This window comes from Abramis brama (assembly GCF_963993115.1).
Source record: "Abramis brama genome assembly, chromosome: 11".
Lineage (NCBI taxonomy): Eukaryota > Metazoa > Chordata > Actinopteri > Cypriniformes > Leuciscidae > Abramis > Abramis brama.
In genome coordinates this window covers 20,759,798-20,781,802 of record NC_139973.1, presented here as the reverse complement: position 1 = coordinate 20,781,802, position 22,005 = coordinate 20,759,798, and the positions used below count along the sequence as shown (strand labels likewise).

At 37.3% G+C, this 22,005-nt stretch overlaps 1 protein-coding gene across 2 annotated transcripts in view; it reads right to left on the bottom strand.

Annotated features, from left to right (window-relative positions):
* The window catches only part of usp43a (ubiquitin specific peptidase 43a), a 97,093-nt gene extending 75,546 nt beyond the window's left edge, over positions 1-21,547 (bottom strand). For both annotated transcript variants that reach the window (XM_084129937.1, XM_084129938.1), the window contains exons 1-2: positions 20,535-21,547; positions 11,148-11,297 (exon numbers count right to left, since the gene is read on the bottom strand). In XM_084129937.1, coding sequence (XP_083986063.1) covers positions 11,148-11,297; positions 20,535-21,125 — 741 coding nt within the window. In that variant the 5' untranslated portion in view covers positions 21,126-21,547. The remainder of the gene's footprint in view (positions 1-11,147; positions 11,298-20,534) is intronic.
* Between the last annotated feature and the right edge of the window lie 458 nt (positions 21,548-22,005).

Below are 22,005 nucleotides of genomic sequence, written 5' to 3'. Positions count from 1 at the left end.
ATAACCCTTTTAATTCAGCTCAAAATATCTTACATTGGGTGTCTTTGGCGACCTCTTGTAAAAAAAAAAAATATATATATATATAGCATGATATTTCACGACTCTAGCCACTAGATGGCCTTATAGCTCTATATAGAGCAAATGAGCTGTTCAACTGGGTCCTAAAGTAATTTCTCTTCTGTATGCATTTAGATACACATGTAGACATTATAAAATACATTTTTGGTAAAGTTTTAGCATTTTTAGTTTGAATTTTGAGCATTTTTAGGTGTTCTATGTGTACTGAAGCATTCCTCGCTTTCCATTCATTCCTAAGGGGGTCAAATTGACCCGCGAGGGAAGGATTTATTACTTTTTTAAAATTTATTACTTTTTCACAAAACTCCTCGATTCCAGTCAAATTATTTGTGTATGTGTATTCGTGGTTCAAGTGTGACAAAAGTCTTAAGGTCTTGGACCACTCCGATGAACACTTCATTATTTATTTATTTTAAATGAGTTTTGGGTCAAAATGAGTCGAGGGAAGGATGAGGGCATTTTAAAATATACTGCTGACAAAAATATAACAAACTTTCTTTTTTCTTAGTCACGTCAGGTGAAGACAATTTCACATGAGCTTGATTATTAGGTAATTCAGAACACAGCCACATACCCAGTTATAAAAGGGTGTGCACACACCTATGCAGTTAGTTATTCCAAGTTTTTTTTATTGATTTTTTTTCTCTGAAATGTGTCAGGGTGTGTAGATTTAGCATTAAGATACAATTGCACAACAGTAGAAGTAGAGCCTTGAAGCTCCACGCACGCACGCACACGCGCGCACAAACACACCTATCAGCAACACATACTCTACACAGTTCACATCTCACTTCAAAGAATAGACAAAAGTTTAGATGCCTCTGAATATTTTACTTGTTCTTTGCACTATTTAGGGAGTTTATCTGAAATATTCATTGGTTTAATCAAAATTCCCCCCCCAAAAAAAGTGTTAAATATTTCAAGCAGCAGTGAAATCCATTATAGCCCCTTTAATAGTGTCTAGGGAACATGTACGTGTGTCAGGTGGGTACCTGCTAGCTGAGGGTTTGAATGGACACCAATGGCACTTAATCACAGGAGAGAGATGTTATGAACAGCTCAGATCACAGACATACACTTCATTTTATTACAAATTTATAGAGCTCTATTCACTGTGCATTATCACAGTATAAATATATTATGGAATATCTTTTCCATACTTTTTGTACTATGCAAAAAGTATAAAACACCAATCAATTGTTAACGACGATTTTAATCTGCAATTTAGAGAAGTGCACATTTTTTAAAAAGTCCTTGTCCCAAAGGAAGTATCTAGTATCTAGTGAAAGCAACATAATATGATGGAAAAGCAAAAAGCAAAAAAAAGCAAAATTCCTCACAAGGGGGTCATTAAAAGTCTATTATGTTTAAAAGTGCTTAAAATATACCCATTCACCTCTAAAGGGTCCATAAAGAGGGCAGAGTGCCATTAGTGTATGGTGCAGTTTTAAAGCACCCCTGAGGTTTCAGGAACGGGTGATGGTGAGCCGGATGTGCATTCTGCCCTCTCAGCCGATCAATTCCCAGTCTAATGTTCCTGTCTTTTGTGGCATATACCTCCATCCCTTTATGACTTCATCCCCTTACTCTCTCTGTCTCTCTTAGGTTGAACTTGTTAAATATTCATGATGCCTCAATCTCAGAGCTGTGTTTATAGAGGCTTGTCCAAAAGTGATCCAGTGTGACAGAGTTCACTGCTTCTAAAGATCTCTCTTCATTGTGTGTTTGACTTAGATGGCCCCTATTGAAATAACTATGTAGTCATCACTGTACTATTGTTTTAGAGCAGATGTTCTTGGGACAATGTCTGAATTCATAGTAGAACTGAAATAGTAGACAACTCCCTGGAGACAATACTAGCATACATACTAAAGCTCCACTGCGAGTGATTTTATCAATGGATGTCACCTGGTTGTTGTATTGTCCGTCGCTACACTAGTAAGCATTCAAGTCGCTTGAATGCGCTAACTAGGGATTTAAAAAATCAACTAGTCATTGTGTGAAGGACTAGCCAACAAGTCGATCTTAAGGAAGCCCTGACAAATAAGGGTCCATTAGACCTTGATCAAACCCAACCGGCACGTGACCAACCTTCAACACTGAAATGTGTTTGAAATAATGCAAGTTGTTGTTTCAGTGTTGAAATAATGTTTTAAAAATGTTTAAGTTATGTTTGATGCAAAATTTTCTAAAAAGTTAACAAAATGCTTCAAAATTTTAACAAGGTCTGTACGAAAAATAAGACAAAACAATGTTTGCAAAATCAGAACAAAATTCAACAGTGATTCAAACTTGATTCATGACGTTGATTCATCCATGAATTTTCATGAAATTTCAGCTGGCAAGAAGTTTCTTAGAGCGTTCACACAGAACACATTCCTGCGTTCCAACACGTCTATACTAAGCCCGAGACACATTTTTAAACTATTTTAACGTGACACCACAAGACACAGAAACTGACAGATCAAAGACTCATTTACTATTATAGACTATAATTGACTAATAAACAAATAAATAGATCATAAATAGTTATAAGCAGGGCTTGACATTAACACCCGCCAACCGGCCAAATGTGGGTGGATTTCAGTAGTGCCGTGTTACGCAGTCACTACTAGCCACCTCGGCGGGTTGACATTTATGTGTACTGTAATATAGCCGGGCGTGGGATTGCTTGTATTGCACATACTTTTACTCATTCGTGCAGATTTTGTGCTCACACTCAAAGTGCGCCCACATAAAGCCACCTAAGTACTAACAGTATAATGGCTCCGTGCATCAGGTCTTAAAGTGACAGCAGCCTAATATACCTGCTGCCAAATTATGAGATAATATAAATAAATAAAAAATCTATATAGCAGTTTTTTATCTATATAGCATGTGACGAACAGGATGCACTAAGTCACATGATACACTAAGTCACATGATACACTAAGTCACATGATACACTAAGTCACATGATACACTGAGTCACATGATGCACTGAGTCACATGATGTGTGGAGCACATGGCTTAAGAGAGCTGGAAGATGGCAGTTAGAGAGTAATGCCTTGTGTAGTGGGAAGATGTGGGAAATCCCTGCATATCTCCAAACAACCTGTGAGGTGAAAGGAACCTTTCATTGATGGCCTTGGGATTTATGGACCTTTTGGAAGTTGCTGGATGTTCAGGGAAATTACCAATGGTACAAACGACAATGGAGGATCATTTGTCTGACTGACTGACGGGACAAAACCAAACAAGTATTGTTTTTTTCTTTTTCTTATATTCTTATGTTGGGTTTGCCAGTTGAGTGTCCATGGGACTGTGTAAATATTGTTTGAAGTGCTAAAAAAAAACTCTCTGAACTGCACAGTGGACTGGTCGCTCAGTGCTGGTCTGAATGGACTTAATGGTCTAAGAACCTATGAACTCTAAGCTACTATGCTGGATTGAGAACTCAGTCAAGAACTGCTAATGTGAACTTGTGAAACTGGTGGTTTGCACACCCCAAATGAGTTGAAAAGGAATGAACTGTAACTTAAATTAAAATTTAAACAAATTTAAAACTGATTTCTTTTTGTTGAAAGATTTTGTCATGTTAAGTGGGCCCAGAATTGGGAATTGAGTATTTTAATTTCTGGGATCCTTTCCTTATAAATTGAATAATTTTTGGTCTTGTTTTGTTTTTTGTTGAATTTTGTGAATCCCCTCACTGAATGTTATTTTGCTCAAACAAAAAAGCTAATAACAGTTTATATGAATTGAGCCTGTTGACATTTGTGTGTTTCTTCATCCACATATTAAGGGTTCCTACTTTTTTCTTATGTTTGAATCCTTTGTACGGTTGACTGACTCAAATAAATTTAGTAGGTTTAATCACCTGCTTGGCACCCCAATTAATTAGGTCAATCTGTTACAAGCAGTTTCAATGTCAAAATTGTGGTCAGTAATTTTGGAAATCCACTAGCCACAGTGGCTGGTGAGCAAAAAAGTTAATGTCAAGCCCTGGTTATTAGTTTTATTTTACACAACTAGTGTAGTTGTCACAAAAATGGGAGACTGCATAATAATGGGCATATTGCTCAGAGCAGATGATTTACATTCAACATCCTGACATCCAATGAATCGCAATAAGTCTTGTGCTTTAATATTTTTGCAAACAAAGTCTCATATAAACAACAAATACCATCATGACACTTTTTAATGTTTAAATGTCTCTTTAAAATGTAATGATTTCTGGTTGCTTTGTCGAAATCAGTTTGAACAGGATTCAGCACTACAAAATAACTGAGATGACAAGGGTGTCAAAGAGATTTGGTTTGTTCTCTCTGCTGCATGTGAGGCCATCAGGACACTAAAAAAAAAAATTAAATCCTCAAAGCTTTTCAAATGAGTGGGTAGTTCCCTTTCCTGTTTTTACCTTAGATTCTTATTATTTGTTTATTCTCAACTCTAGGTCTTCAGTGCCACTGCCAATCTGAAGGAAAGTCTGCACACCTGGAATCAGATTAGGACAGTCTCTCCAGAGACTCTCCACTTCAAGCAAACAGGCTTGGCTTTGCATTCAGAGTCTTGCAGATTAGACATGCCACTATTGGGAGAAGCCATCTGATCGACATGGAAAGTGGCCACAGATATTTTTGAGGCACTTGGGGACAGCCTAATCTGAAACCAATGACAACGCAATATACCAAAAATAGTGCACAGTGTGGCAAAAATGGCAGCTCCTTCAAATAATGCTGAATGATATAGAGATATGCCTGAAGACATATTTGGAAACACAAATAAAAACGAATAATGAACTAATTCAAATTCAGCCAACAAGCACAAAGACGAACATCAAATTAAAATTTCAAAAACATTGTCGTCAATGTTTTGATATTTGAAAACATGCTTCTGTGTAACACCTGCTCCAAGAAGGATACATGTAGCATTAAGTGTATTTGGTGAGGGAGAGGTGAAGACTCTGACCAAGTTGTAGATACTGTTTGCACCAATTATTTTGCACCAATTATAAATAGACGCAGTAAAAAAATGTAGTTACATAAAGAAATTTGGTCACACTTTATATTAGGGTACAATTCTCACTATTGACTATTAACTATGACTTTTGCCTCAAACTCCTGATTATTAATAGTTAGTAAGGTAGTTGTTAAGTTTAGATATTGGGTAGGATTAGGGTGTAGAATATGCAGTGCAGAACAAGGCATTATACTATGTGCTTTATAAGTACTAATAAACAGCCAATATCCTAGTAATATTCATGCTAATAAGCAACTAGTTAATAGTGAGAATTGGACCCTAAACTAAAGTGTTACTGACTTTTTTGTATCAAATTATATTTGCTATAAAGTAAATAAATGGATTGAACTAGATAAATAAAATAAAAATGCCATCTAAAAATGGGCTTTTCATTTAGACTATACCATGCAAGACTTACCCACATAATTGTCAAGACCATCCCCTCTTATATAGTCACTCCCTACATCAATTTTGTAAACAAATTTTCAAATACAGTCAAATGGTAAGCCATGGTACCGTTGAACCCTGACTATCAAAAGCCAGACAGTAAGATTGGAATTGCCGATTTCAGACAGTAATATGCAAGACCATCTGTGAGAAATTCATATGTGCCCGAAACTGCAGTACACTCATACCCAGCATGACATTTGTGTTTAAAGACAATGTCTCATTCACCAAGTATGCGTACGCAATAATTTGTCCATAACATTTGCGTATGAATGTTTTCAAACGTTCATAATAACGTTCATTACATTTATTCTAGATTTCTATATTATTCTATATGCAAAAATCACAAATATATTTCATCATATACAGTGAAAGAATAAGAAAAGGTGCATTATAGCTCAAACTGTGAAGTTGCTCATGACGACGCAGAAACACTGGTACACAAGTAAAGCTGGCTAATGAGAGGTCTGTATAAAAGGTGTTTATTGTGCTTGAACTGGTTTTGAAGTATGCACACCTGGCATCATTAAAGAATCTTGCTGTGCATGCTCTTAGGCAAGATTGCATCTTTAGAGAGCATTATATGTTTGCTGAGAGTGACGAAAGGCTGTAAAGGCAAGGTTGTATGGAAAGCCCTTATATAGAGATTTGGGTGTGTTTTATGCAAATGACTAACCTTGGGTGGTCGCTCATTTAGAATACTCCAAATTCATGTACATGAGCACATGTTGTGAATTAAGGCGCCGATATACTCACGGCTAAGTTCTTTTTCATTCTTCGTTTAGGGGTAAAACGAAGTTCGAAATACTTGACCAGCGATATACTGTTAGCGAACATCCGGCACCACCCACACTGCTGAGAGCGGCGTTTAGATGAATATTTAAATATGTGCTGCGTGCTTTCCTCTCAATAACAAAATGAACACACAACAAAATTGAGAAAACAGCAAGCATTTTTTTTTTTTTTTTTATAAAGCATAAGAAAAGCATCTGATCATAGCAACGTGAAATTGTTTGCACAAGCTCTGCAATTCGGCACTCCAGTAAAGTCACGTGACGCTTATTTATATAGCACTTTATACAATAGATTGCTTAAAATCAAGCAGCTTTACTGTTTTAAACATATTTTCAGAAGAAGTACAACTTCATTTTCTACTATAAAGCAGCTCTCCAGCGTGTTACGTTACATCAGTTCTTTCTTCAATTTCGAAGTATATCGGGGCCTTTAAGGTCCTTTCACACTGGACGCGATTTTGACGCACGAATAATTCGCGCAACGGTTTTATTTTTTGATCAGCTGTTTGTGTAATGAGTGCTTCCACACCGAACATGAATGTGCTACGGCGAAAAAACAACTTATTTTTTTCGCTTCGATGTCGATTTTTTTTTACTTTTGCGGCGACAGAAAAGGCTTCAGCCAATCGCATACTACAAGGACAATGATTGTGTGGCGTAGCATTGCCAACCAACTCGGTTATCACGACTGTGAGTATGTTGTGTGATAGTTTTAGTCGTTGTATAGTCCTGTGCTGTGTAGGCTAGAAGGCTAAACTACATTTGGGATAGAAAGCTAACACTATTATTGTCAAAGATAGAGATAAAGAGACCGTGTTTACGCAGCTCATGTGAATGGTTTTGACGCGAACTATTCGCACACGAACTATTCGCTTTTTCGTTACGCATCCGGTGTGAAAGGGCCTTTAGGCAGAAATGTTTTGTGAGAAGTTCTTCTGTGCAAACAAATATTCTATGCAATTATTAACGAAAGACATACCAGCGAGTCAATCTTTGTAAACAGACCATCCATGGATCCATTATATTCCTATAAGCACCACTTCCATTAAGGCAAAGAGATCTCACAGTAACTAATGAATGTGTCTGGATTTAGTGTATAAGTGTACCTGAGAAATTTGTGACAACAGCCAAAGAAACTGAAGTGCAGCTTTTTCATCAAGTGCAAAACTAACCACTTCATTCAATTATTCACCTCCAGAAAGTCTGGAAGAGCTACGTAGAGAAGAATGCAAATTGTATTGCTTTAATTTTTCCATACATCAACGGAATAGGGTCTTTAAAAAAAAATCATTTAAATTGATGAAGGTAAATTACAGATGGACAGCTGGGCTTTGAGGCGGTGTACGCAGTGAGTAATATTTCCTTCAGTGAAGGTTCCGTTTTGCTGGGTAAATCCTATTAAAGTGTGAGCACTAGGAAGATTCTGATTGTCACAACTATTTATATACATGTTTCCTTCAAACTGATAGATTCTTGTGGTCATGTACATCAGGCTATAGCCAAGACCGACTAATTTCTGAGTAAACTCTCACTCTTTTGAGGTTAACCACTGAAATGAGCACTTTCATGGTAAATCATACTGATATTTTTACAATTGACCTGTGATCTCTTACTCGATTTCTCTTGTTCTCTAACTAGAAACATTTGATTTGTATAGTTGAAACTATGTTTAAAATATTTGACATTTTAAATTGTGAATATCAGTTGTAGTACTCGAGACCGGACTCAGTCTTGAATCTGATACAATATTTCTTGGTCTTGACTCGGACTCAGTCTTGAATCCAATACGATATTTCTTGGTCTCGACTCGGACTCAGTCTTGAATCCAATACAATATTTCTTGGTCTTGACTTGAACTCAGTCTTGAATCCAATATGATATTTCTTGGTCTTGACCCGGACTCAGTCTTGATTTCAATACAATATTTCTTGTTCTTGACTCGGACTCAGTTTTGAATCCGATACAATATTTCTTGGTCACGACTCTGACTCAACCCTCTTGAGGTCTCTGTCTTGACTCAGACTCGGTCCCTCCTGTTGTGAAAAAGAAGTGGAATCTTCCTGGTGCTCACACATCATGTTGCACCACTCACTTGCAATGCAGACACGAGCAAACTGCACACCAAAACTATAAAAAATACCCTGTACAATCAACGACTGCACACACAGTGTAAAGCTTCACTGATTTAAACGAGAGTTTGCAAGAGTTTCGAACTCAAATGTCAAACCATAAGCAATAACGGGGTATGAAAGTGTCTAGTTGTTATTCAGCTGGTAATAATTGTGTCTCTGTTTGGATGAGATCAGAGTGTGAAGTGATGGGGCCAGAGATACGGACCCATTCTGTGATGAGTCTAAAAATGGCTCTTGATGGAGCTGCCACATTACCATGCAGGCTTGGCGTCTTCGTTTGCTGCCACTACAGCAGACAAAGGCTGAAGTGTGTTCACTGCCAAAACAGACTTGAGCTGACCTGCTGCTGTCTGACACTCTGTACAATCCACTGCATTCTAACAGCCTCCAAACTCTGAGAGGGTGATTATGTGTAATTATCAAACCTGCACCTTCTTTTAAACACCCCAGTGAATATTTATTAAGTGCATTCCACGCTCCCTAATTCCTCATAGATTTCTAAAGAGAATAAACACTTACAATAAGGTCTTACTGAAATATACAGAGCGTTACAACACATTCACAACACCCCCACACCAATCCACTCACTCATGTCTCCCTCCTACACACTCTCTCTAGCACAAAAGTTAACAAATGAAACAGGAAAACTAGTCAGCCAATGTATCATGCACAGGGGGGAGTCGTATCTTAGGCTGCAATTAGCTTAATGGAGTTTGAGACCTCAGACTCAGTAGAAACACCATGTAGAGAGACACACAAGAGATGACTGGTGGTTTGGATGCAGTGCCTCATCAATGGAAGAAAAATAAAAAAAATAGTCATGCAGTTATGGGGTGTGTGAACTGGGTGAACATGAACTAATGAACTGGACTGTAATGCAAACGGGGAACCAAATCATTTTTTAATGCATGTCAGTGCACAAATAAGCATTTAAAGTTAACAATATAACCAAGAACAATTTATTATAATTTTGTAATGTGTTAATTTTTACACTGAAAAATGGTAACATCTAAATTAACTGATCAAAAATACTATTTAATATCACTGACAAAACAATTTTTTTATGTTTAGAAATAGCTCTTTAAGATAACTATTGCAGGTTATGATGTTTACAGTGTTATTCTGAGTCTGCAGTGTTTTGGACTGCAAAGTAGAAAGTAGCAGAAACTGTGTGTTAACTAAGTTTCCCTCCAAGTAATAAGCACAAAATATTTCAGAGACAACTCTGAAAACAAAGTTTGTTGGCAAACTTTAAGACACAAGCCTGGTCATTTGCCACTTTTCACAATGGCATGAACTTCATAAAGTTTACAACTTCTAGCAATTAGTTTATTTATTTTCTCAGAAGCGCTCATTTTAAGAAAGACAGTCATACAGGTCTGGAACGACATGAGAGTGAGTAAATGATGACAGAAACTATCCCTTAAACTACATATTTAAAGTTATTGGGATGTTTAAGTTCCAGTTATTGTAGTTTATATAAACTAAATATCTTTATAGAAACAAACAAGCATTTTAATAACATATCAGATGCTGTGTGCTGAGAAAAACACTTATCTCCTAAGCAAGGATGGGTCATGGCTACAGACTTGTCCAGGGGTTTTCAAACTTGGCCCTTGAGTTCCAGTTTCCTGCAGACTTTTGATCCAATCCTAATCAAACACATCTGAACAAGCTAATCAAAGGCTGCGTCCGAAAACTTAAGCAGCTGACTTGTTGCCTTGCTGCCCTATCAGGCAATGACTTTGCAAGCAGTGTTTGTGCATGACGGTTCCTCAAACGGACAGACTTCTGAGGGAGCATAAAGATTTAATGATCTACAGCAAGATAGAAAAAAAAACCTAAGCAAATATTTAACTACAACAATAGTAATTTCTCGCTAGAAATGACATGAAGGTCTGGTTTCCACAGACAAATTAGGCTTTTATAAACGTGCCTTAGAAAAATAAATTACTGGTGTGCATCTTGAGACAAAACAATGGCACTGACAATTTAAGATATGTCAGTGCAAGTTGCTTTCAGTTAAAACAGCTCAAACATGCATTTTAGTCTGGGACTAGGCTTAAGCCTTGTCAAATCAAGTCATCTTCATTTAAACAGCTTTACAGTCATAAAGTTTCGGGGGCAGTGTGTAAACGTGATTGACACAACGTGAGGTCGTATTTATTTTTTAACGTGCGAAGATTTTGGACTCAATGTGCAAAGACCTTTACTGTCACGGAATGGAACGCACAGGATTGTGGGATATCAAAGGTAGCGAAGGATACATCTATGCTGTCTTTAAAAACCAATCAGATGCAGGTATCTTAGGAGACAGGAAGTGAAGCTAACATTGGATAATTCGTAAATGCCTTGATGCCTTCCTACCTTGAACAGCATCCTCCGAAGGCAGCATTTTTATGATTTCGGACGCAGCTTCTGGATTACTGGAAAGTTACAGGCAGTTGTGTTTGATTAGGGTTGGAGCTAAACTCTGCAGGAAAGTGGACCTCAAGGGCCAGAGTTGAGAACTCCTGGACTAGTCGTTTAGTGCATTCTACTAGCTTATGTCATTTTTTTCTTGTTTTTTTAAATTTTCGATATTAACCCTTTAGCGGTAAAATTACACTGCTGGTCGCTGGATTGTCTCACCAATTAGTTGATTTTAAAAATATTTTAAAGAGAGCGTTTAGAAGGACTGATGGTGGTGTGTTACCTTGCTGGACGATTTGGCTCTGCCGCTGTGGTTGTTGTTGGTGGAGAGATTGGCATCCTCATGCACACTGTCCAGGAGCCAGAGCAGAAACTCCAAAGCGTCGTGTTGAGCATTTCCTTTGAACTGAGAGCCATACTTGGACACAGCACTCTAGGGAAGGAGCGGGAGATTGTGTCAGATAAATGTTGATCTGGCATCTGGATTAAGTTTTAAAACAAATGACATGATAACTTCATATCTACAAATATTTTCCCCTTCACATCAACACAATATGAAACTCACAAGTTGACAGCTGTGGTAATAAACAGCCTTGGAACACTACTCAACCAACCAAATTCGTGGACCAGAGCTAAAGAAAGGACCATGACTATAATGATAACTATACCTACGAAGTTTTAATAATTGCTCTAATTCTTTGAGAAGTAGTCCACACCACAACTATGATGATTAATGATAACTATGATCAATATCTTTGAACTCACTTTCAGATGTTTTTTTTTTTTTTGTTTTTTTTACAACTTGTGAACTATTAAAACAGTGACAGCCAATCAAAATCCACCCAACTTTAAAGAGCACGAGCATTTAAAGTGGCAGACAACATGACTGCAGCGCCCACTAATAGTATACAAAACTGTATCATGCGTTCGTGTTGACGTTAATATAGTTATTGTTATAGCTATCTTATAGTCAAAGTTCTTGGTGTGAACAGCCCTTAACTGTTGTATATTCTGAAAATATACAAGGTGTATTAGGTGTACAAAATATATCAGGTGAAAATGCGTTTATCTTAGACAAGTTTGCGGCTCAAAATGTCACTTTTTTTCTTACAGCAACTGCAAATAAAACTGCAAAATAACAGTTTTATTTGTAGTTGCTGTAAGAAAAAAAGTGACATTTTGAGCCGCAAACTTGTCTAAGATAAACGCATTTTCACCTGATAATGAGTCCAAAAATCGACTTTAACGAAGAGAGATTTTCCACTTCTCTCACTTCCTTCTCTCAAGATTTGAAAAGTCAGGTTACACCTGATTTGTTGTGAACTATTTGAGGCCTGAAAACTAACATGCACAAAATGCCCAAAGATATGTCAGGAATATGTCAAACTCCCACACTGTCATCTGAGTGTGAGGGCTGTGCAACAGACAGTATGTAAAGAAATCTGATCACATAATCAGATCATAATAATCTCCTTATCTACATATATTTGGATTGATCGGGGATAGAGGCAGATTTTGGGAATCACAAAGCTTCAGTAGGACCAGAAATTCTGTCCTTCTATAATGGAACCTCATTTTGCTAATCTCTTCTCTTAAGAAAAACAAAATTCTCAAATATTGCATTCTCCACTCCTCAAAAAAAAGTTTATTTCTCATTTTATATGGTTTCGGTATTGCATTAACCAGCACAACATGTTTATTTACAAGATGAAAAACATTTATCACTGCCATGGTGTTTGCTCAACTGTATAAAAAAAAATAGTGCACCCAAAATGAAAATTCAGTCTTCATTTTATTCACCCTCATGTCAGCTCATTGGTAGCTCAAGCTGAATGGTTGCTCTTTTCCATGCAATTACAATAAATGAAAACTGATGCGAAAGCACCATAAAAATATGATAATAATGGTTGAAGCGTGCAATATATTCAGAGTCTTTTAAAGCCACATAAACCTTTGTGTAAGAAACTGATTGAAATTTAAGTCAAACCCAAGCACTCCACGACAAGAGAGAAGTAATGCTGTCCTATTAGTGAACGAGTCATTCTTATAAATCCTTTTAGTAAAGTTATAACTTCTCTGAATGATTCATTCACAAATTGGACTGTTTTTGGTTCTCAAATCCAACTTAAAGGGATAGGTCACCCAAAAATGTAAATGGTCATTATTTACTCTCCCTCATGTTGTTCCAAACCTGTATGCATTTCTTTCTCTATGGAACACAAAAGATTTGGCTACCATTGACTTCCATTGTGTATAGCATAACCCAAAACAATTTCAAAATATCTTCTTTTATTTTCCTAAAGAAAGTCATACAAGTTTGCAATGGCATGAGGGTGAGTGAATAATTACATCATTTTCTTTTTGTGGGGTGTTCTGTTCTTTTAAGGGCATTCACACTGACTGTTCCATACTCAATGTTATTTGTCACAACAGCTCACCTGAAGCACAGATACCCTTTATCAATTCAAGTCATGTCTGCATGAGTAAACTGGGTGCAAAGTTCCAAGATGTCCTTGTACTGCAGCTTTATGACATTTACACCTATGAATATTTGTCTATCAGGACTGTAGGCTGTAAACTGATACTTCTAACGAACAGAAATGCGAACAACAACAGGAAACTCAGGCTGTATTTTATTTGACATGTATATAGGCCTACAGCCACAGCAGGTTAACAGGTGTTCTAGTATGAGATATTTAGGAAATTAAATCAACAGAGTTCAATCAAACCCATCACTGAACAGATTTAAACTGACTAGGTTTGACTTTCTTCCTCCCAGCTAGTCGCAAACAAGCCATTGATCAACTATCAGCCCTTTCATACTGTAGCAAACTGTTTGAACTTCATATAAGTCACTAAACATAATAGCACAGAGACTTTGAAACCCTGTAAATTGTAAAACATTTCATTTTTGTTCTTTCAACCTCTTCTTACAATATAAAGCTCCAATGGGCAAACAATACTATTTGTGTGTGAATTAGTTAGACATACATTGCCAAGCTCCCTTCACTTCCGAGAACAAACCTTTCCTTTCTCTTGCACAAGAATGAAAACAAGTCTAGCAGGTTAGCACGACCTGTCTTGGTTCCATTGCCAATTCAAAGCAACATGATGAATTACATAACCTCAGCTTCAGCGCTGCTAGCAGAGTTTCCCTCATATTCTTAAGCTTTCCAGACAGACGCGCTGGAATGTTCCTTTACCACATTCATCTTTTCATTTTAGAATCAACTAGTTTTCCATTTTAGATCTGGGGTGTCGTGTCAAAGACGTGGCCAGTTGGCCGAATATGGCTCATTGAGGAATCTAATCTGACCTGTGGGATATTTTGAGAAAAAAACCAAAAAACATATGTGTCCATATCATAGCTCAGTATGAAATATTTAACATATTCAATTTTAACTTAGGCAGGACAGACTGACTCTTTATTTTTAATTTGTCATCTTAAAGTGTTTGGAACATTCTTTTAATTACACACATCATGCAAATCCTGGAGGCACCAATTTCATTTTTCCACTTTAAAAATTTGTCACTCACAGCAATAAGGCGGACAGGTCACATACAAATTTGACTGTTTATTAAAAAGCGGTTCAACTTTGAGTGTGATTAGTACTACCTAATTACCAATTTAGTTTGTAGGCACAATATGTAATCTAAAAGCCCCTGGTGAAAGAAATTAGTAAATGAGCTCAGCTTACACTTGTTTTACCCCAATATTGATCAATAAATCAATATAAAGAAGATACTGTACCAACTGAACACACCTGAACAGCTAATAAAGGTCTTACTATGCCAGAAATGGTCTTATAATTGGGAGATAAGACAAAGCCATTGAAGGCAAGCCTGCAACCTTTAGCCAAAAAATCTAACACTCCAGCTTTGGCAGTACGCAGGGAAAGAGACAAGAGGCCGTTTTTTTTTAATGAATATCAATGGAGAAGAGGCTTCACTACACCGAATTAATTGCTTTTGTGAGGAAATAGCTTATCAGTTAATGAATAGACAGCCTGTTTGCTAATCTTCAACATGTTTTACACTAAACAATACTTTTGTTGGGAACTAAATGTAGATTTTGCCTTGATAAAAATGTTGTTTTATAACAGTAGGCAGAGTAAGGAATGTCGCGACAGGGAAGACTCAGTTCATGCCAACAGCAAATGTGTAGTAGTATTTAATAATAGACATTGTGTAATAGCGAGCAATTATCTATATTGTCTTAAGAAAATAAACAATATCACTGTTTTCTTTCTTTGCCAATTATAATAAGACTTGAATGACTATGACTGCCATGCACTATGGTGCTGATATGATGCATTTTAATGAATAAAGATAAAATGAATAATTTAAATCATAAATATTGTATTATATTGTTGTTTAATGAAATAAATGTATTTTATTAAAAATAAATACAATAATGATGTGTATTCACCATGGCTTCCAGATTTCAACAAATTAATTAGACTTGAATTGTAATGATTTATGACTGCTGTGCCTAATAATAATAATAATAATAATAATAACAACAACTTTTTAATGAATGAAGGTAAACAAAATAAAGATTTCAAGAAATATATGTATTCGTTCTATGGATTCCAGATTTCAACAATTAAATTACAATTACATTTTTAATGACTGGTATCTCTGCTATGTATACAGATTCAAATCTAAACCTTAAATGTGTGGTTTTATGTGCACTGTAATCTGAATCTTACAAAGCAATTCACACTCTTTTTCCACTCAGTAAAGCACATTCGACAAACATTGCAGTCCTACTGTACGTTTACTAGCGATATAACACCAAATATAGAACATTACTCACAAGACGAACGCGCTACTCCACAAGAAACTGTGTGTAACTGTAACTGTCTGTCATAAAACTCTGAAAACTGGCCACTGACGTCAGTGCCATAATAAGATGAGGTACCTCACGTGATCCAAGTTAGCCGTTACGCTTTTTCCAATGGTAAGAGCCACATACCCTCTCATCTCCTTATAATAAGACAATCTCTGGGACTGAATCCGAAATCGCCCCCTAAACCACTATTTCCTACGTTAGTCCACTAATACAGTTCACTTGAAGAAGTGAATGAAAACGAGTGAGCGAATTAGGACAGCCGTCAAGTGTAGCCTACATCAGCTGTACACTCATTATTGCGGTGCAATGTGGTATTGAATTAGTGCACTCGATAATGTCCACTATGGTTTCGGACACCACTGTCCCCTCAAATAATGTCCTATTTGAGGGTATAGGGGGTGATTTCGGATTCAGTCTGGTTCAGCTCCAAACCCAAATAAACACACCTGAACAGTTAATCAAGGTCTTACTATGCCAGAATTGGTCTTATTAATGGGAGATACGAGTGTCCGTGGCTCTAACATTGGAGAAAGCGTAATGCTAACTTGGATCACGTGTGCTTTGATAACCAATCACATTACAGCCTTGATGTCATTTCATTTTGTTCAGAGTTGTGCGACTGTTTGCAGATATCATAGAAATGAATGAGAAGTGCTGTAAACTGAATCACACTTGTCACGCAATTGTCTGTGGTTTCTCTTATAAACCAGCATTTGCTTTTCAGTGAATAGATCAATCCAACACGTAAATTTAAGAGCAAACATGTTGAAGATTAGCCGATTATTATTAGAAGATTATCATTAAATGATAAGCCGTTTTCCCACAAAAGCACTTTATTCAGCATGGTAAAGCCTCTCCTCCATTGACATCTATTAAAAAAAGGCCTCTGATGTCCTTCCCTGCATCCCACAGCATTAGCAGGCATTAAACTTTTTTTTTTTTGCTAACCTTGCAGGCTTGCCTAGGCATACTAGAAACTTCCTGTGTTGAGGCAAGTTGGAGCTAAACTCTGCAGGACAGTGGCCCACCAGGACCGAGTTTGGACGACGAAACACTGGCATGAATATAGAACTCAGGCAGGAAGGAAGAAAAACAAAGAGAGATGCATAAAAGTCATAATGTCCAGTCTGTCTTGTTTCTCCATATTGAGGAGTCATTCATTTCTGCTGATGTCCAGGCTCTGTGTTATTCACTTTCCTCTGACCTTCCTTCTCACCCTCATCATTTATCTCCTCACCTCAGAGACTAAATATCCACTGTGGCCTCTACCATATGGCCTCTTTCATGTCTTTACTATTCAGTAACAAGCAAAACCCTGTAAACAAGACGAGCACAAAACTGAATGGTTAAGCATTACTAATTAAACTATTAATTATCATATTTCATTTTGTTCCTATGGAAGTGCCAGACAGACATTATGACAGAGAAACTAAATACATTCTATTTGTTATAACATACAGGACATACAGGACAGGGTGTTGTTGAGAAGTAAAGAGGAATGCATGGAAATGGGACAGATATCAGAAACATTTCATCTTAGGATGATATCTGAGCAGAACACAAGCTGTGCTTGAGGTGGCGAGTGTATCAGTATTGCACATTGCTGGGTAACCGAGACGACGCACAAACACACACACACGATGTAGTTTTACAAATACACTGAAGGAATTATTATGGCCACTATAATAATACATTTATGAATAATACATGTAAACTCTATAAATCATACTAAAATGAATTTTAAACTCGTGGCCATAATGAGACAAATTTGAGAGGGTTTTGCTTAATGACTCTTTGTATTTGCGTGCACTAAAATATGTGTGTGTGGGGTTGGGGGTCTCGGACAGGGTTTAAATTAATCCAGGAGTAGGCCTTAATCTAGAATAGCTAATCGTGGTTTACAAAATGGCTTTCTGAAACACAGATTGAGTACAGATTACTAACACCTGGTTGAACAAAAACAAACAAGAATTCATTTCAAACCAACTGTGCTAATCTGAATTAGCATGACAGAGGTTGCCTATAAAACATGGAATGAACCAACAAAATCTTAAAATTGCATGGAACTGAGAAGCAAATCCAAGAAAAACAATGGCAGTAGAAAAACACTTTGGAAACATTACTATTTTTTATGTTTTTGAAAGAAGTTCAATGCTTATCATTGTATTATGCTTATCAAGCCTGCATTTATTTGATCAAAAATACAGAAGAAAAAACAGTAATATTGTGAAATATTACTATTTAAAATATTGATTTTCTATTTTAATATATTTAAAATATAATTTGTTCCTGTAATCAAAGGTGAATTTTCATCAGCCATTACCCCAGTCTTCAGTGTCACATGATCCAGTGTCACTTTTGACCAGTAACAGGGGCGAAAAAAAAAAAAAAAAAGGTAACACTTTAGTTTAGGGTGTAATTCTCACTATTAACTATAGTTGCATATTAACATGCATATGGCAGCCTGGTTTTTATAATCACTGAGGTCCCAAATGTGAGGCAGTTACATGTGCATTTTAACATGTTTTGAAGGGCAAAAAAATTGGATAACAATAGATTTAAAACCATGTCAGTGGGCAGTAGATTATTTTTCTCTCCTCATCTCCATCACTCTCTTTTTCTCTTTGTTTTTATCTTGTCCTGGCTCTTCCCCTCCTAAAGCTGAGATTTGACTGATAAAGTCTTTTCATTTTTGTGTTAGTGAAGAAAGTAGTTTTTTTTTTTTTTACTGAAGGCTACCAGGAAAGATAGGTAACTAAGTTTTTAAATTCATTCATTATTGATCTTATGCCTAATACAGGGCCATAGGCAGGGCTTTATAATCACTGAGGTCCTAAATTTTAGGTTGTTAGAAGGGTAAAAAAAAATTAGGTATCTGATCTGTGCATTTCAAGATGTTTGAAGGCCAAAAAAGGATAAGAAATAGCTTTAAAACCATGTTAGCGGGCAGTATTGTTTGTCAATACCTGCTCTCTCCTCTTATCCATCACTCTTTCTTTTTCTCATCTTGCCTTGTCTCTTCCCCTCCTAAAGCTGAGCTTTTTTAATTTACTGAAGGCTACCAATTGTATTCTATTCATTCTCAATATGTACACATTCATTAGTTGGCTTAGTTGATGTTTCTTTTCCCTTCACAATGACAGTAAACTAATTATTATATACATGAAATTTAGTTCTGATGTGCAGCAAAAGATTGTTGAGCTTCACAAATTAGAAAGTCAAGAAAATAGCACAAAATAGAAAGAAAACAGTTTTTATCTTGGCAAAAGGAGGTTGCAAAAAGTATTGAATAAAAGGGTGCCATTAATTGTGGACAATGTGTATTAGAGAGAGAAAAAAAAAAAACATTTCACAATGAGATTTCCCCCATTTTTAGTTGTTTTGCTTCAATGAAAGGTTAGGTTTTTGTAATTTTTTGGTTCATATTTGTCAAGGGTGCCAATAATTCTGACCACAACTGTATATATCCAAGTAATACATCCGTCTTTGAAACACAACGTTAACTTGAAGTTAAACCTGGCTCCTGGTAGGTTTAATTTAAGCCTCAATTTAGTCCTGGAGTAGCTCTTCCTCCAGGAAATCATCTTATTAAACTCTGGACTAGATAGTCTAGGACTATTTAAAACCATGACAGAGAAGGCTACAGTTAATAGTTTAAAGAACCATTTTAGCCTATAACTAGGCTTCAGAAATACTTTTAGAGTGAAATTCCGGGACAGGCTGGCTTTTAAAAGGGTGCATTTTGATACACTTGATACTATAGGCAAATGAGGTCTATAGACCGAGCAGAAACTGTCCTCATAAAGGGTAAACAGGGCAGATCTGAATGAATGTGAACACCAGGGGCAAAGTCTGTTAAGAATGTGGACTAATGTGCGACTCTCTCTCTCTCTCTCTCTCTCTCTTTCTCGGAAAGCATTAAGTTACAAGATTCTAGATACTGTGCCTTCAAGGCGTTTGTACATAACTAAATAGCTGTGAGCAATCTTGCTGAAAAGTGGACGACAGGATTCGTATCCTGTTTATCTGAATGTTTTAAATGCATAATGTTTAAAAGAGTGTTATTGCCAGTTAGAAAACAAAGTAAAAACAAATGGCTTTTCTGATCTAACAAAACTCCTTTTGACAATTGAAAACATTCTGCATTCTTGCGAAACAAGTTGGTGGAATTGTTGACAGGTGATTCACCTGTCTCCTCCTACTCTAAGCCCCTCCCACTTCCACCACAGACACTTGGCTGCATAGAGCAGACTTTTGAATTAGTGATGAGGAAGTCTTTAGGCTACTTATTTATTTCCGTGAATCGGTTCTTATAGAATCAATTTAGAATTCAGTGGTTCAGTCCTATGCTGATCTAACGTGGCATCTATACATGCTCCAAAATGTTTTGAACAAACGTGTTGTTTATAAAGGTGTTCAGTGTCCGAGGTTACTTTGTAGCAGCAACCATGATTGAGCTCATGAAAGTCAATTAGAATCTGCTATTTTTTTTTTATTTTTTTTTTGCGTTTTTTTAATTCCAAATGCGTTTGCGATCACTTGTTCTCGGTTCAATTCGGAGTCGGTGCTGTTAACCCCCATCAATACGAATCGTATATGTCCGAAAGAATCGATTATAGGTTCAAAATGTCTGCGATTTGGTTGACTCGGGGATACAGTTCAATTTGTTCAGACGAACTCACCTGTTGATGATCTTCAGTTTAAAGCAAAATAAACGATTCCACTCTACACTTAAATAAAGGATCTCTCAAAGAAGTTGTCTACACTATGTTGATTAATAGGGGCGTGCCATTGTGTCAGTTGGTTGAAACTCACCTTAAACTCCACCGACAGCTGAGGCGTGTAATCGAGCGTCCAGAGCGCCCTGACTAGCGACGCCAGCTTCTCCGTCACCTCCCCCCTGACCTCCTCGCTCTTCGTCACCCCGTTGATCCTCCGCTCATATAATTCACATTTATACTGCTCCAGACCCAGATACTCTGCCAGAAGTTCCGTGTTACTCAGGCACTGCACCACGGCGTTCATGAAACAGGTGTTTCCGTGATTCTTCAGACCCTGAACTCCCGGAGTTTTCTCGCCGTAGCACCAGGACAGTCTTTCCTTTACAGATCCATAAGATGATGCGGGCGCAACTGTCTTCCTCGTCGAGTTCTCTCTGTAATTCCCAGAGTTGTGGGCGCTCAGAGTGTCCCCAAACCCCCCATCATCCTCCTCCACCGCGTCCGGCTGGTCCGCGTCCCCCAAGTGTGCTAAAGTGCCCAAAGTTTTGACAATCCTGCTCATAAAATTTCCAAGCGATCTCAACGATTTCCTTCTGAACAGCTTCTGGGACTTGTGCGTTTTGTTCTTGCGCTTGGTTGATTTGGCTTTGATTGTTTGTTTCCTGGTTTCCCTCGGCGTATCCATGTTTAGTCTGTTGTTTCACCCAAACCGATCAGAAGTCAGTAAGAGAAACAAGTGCACTACGGTGTGAAGACACGGCGTCCTGTGCGTCTCGAAATTCTTCATTACTAAACCATCACGACGATGAAAAACAGACTCCAAAAGCACCGGTGTCGGCGCCGAGGCTCATGATGACTAACGCGGTCCCGACATTCCCTATCGCTGATCTCAGCTGCGCTGGTTTCGCTTTATCCATGACGCTTTCGCACCTGAAATGACACTGGGCTTAACTCCATTCAGTCACAACTCTTGTTCTTTACACCACACCTACATGCGTGCTTGTGTGTGGATACCCATTACTGGCTGTTTTCTCCGCTCTCTTTTCTGGCTTCTGGCTGGAGTATGGGTCTGAATGGTGGATACACGGCTTTCTACCCTCCCACTATGAATCTTATTAGCCTGGTTTACTTTGAACATGTATTGGGAGAAGTGAACGTGACCAATGAATAGCCCGAAGACGGAAGTCCATCTACACCTGTATTTACCTGCTTCATCGCTGCTCCACTATATCCTCTCCAAACACAAACACTGCTGTAGCCTATGTATTCCGTATTTAAAGTCCTCCTGTAGATACTTTTATCCCTTAAATCTAATGTTTGATCACCAAATTTACATATTTAAACGTTTTAACTGTAAAAAAAAAAAAAAAAAAAAAAAAAAGCCTTCATGCCTTAAATAGCTTGAATGTAACTCTACACCCTTTGCTTCATTTAGTATTTAACATTTAATATTCAACAATAATATTGATCTGCCTGCATTGACACCATTATATGAGAACTGAATTGAGCTGGACGATGACATTACGGTTTTCTCCAGAGCTGCTAATGTACAAATAAACTAAATT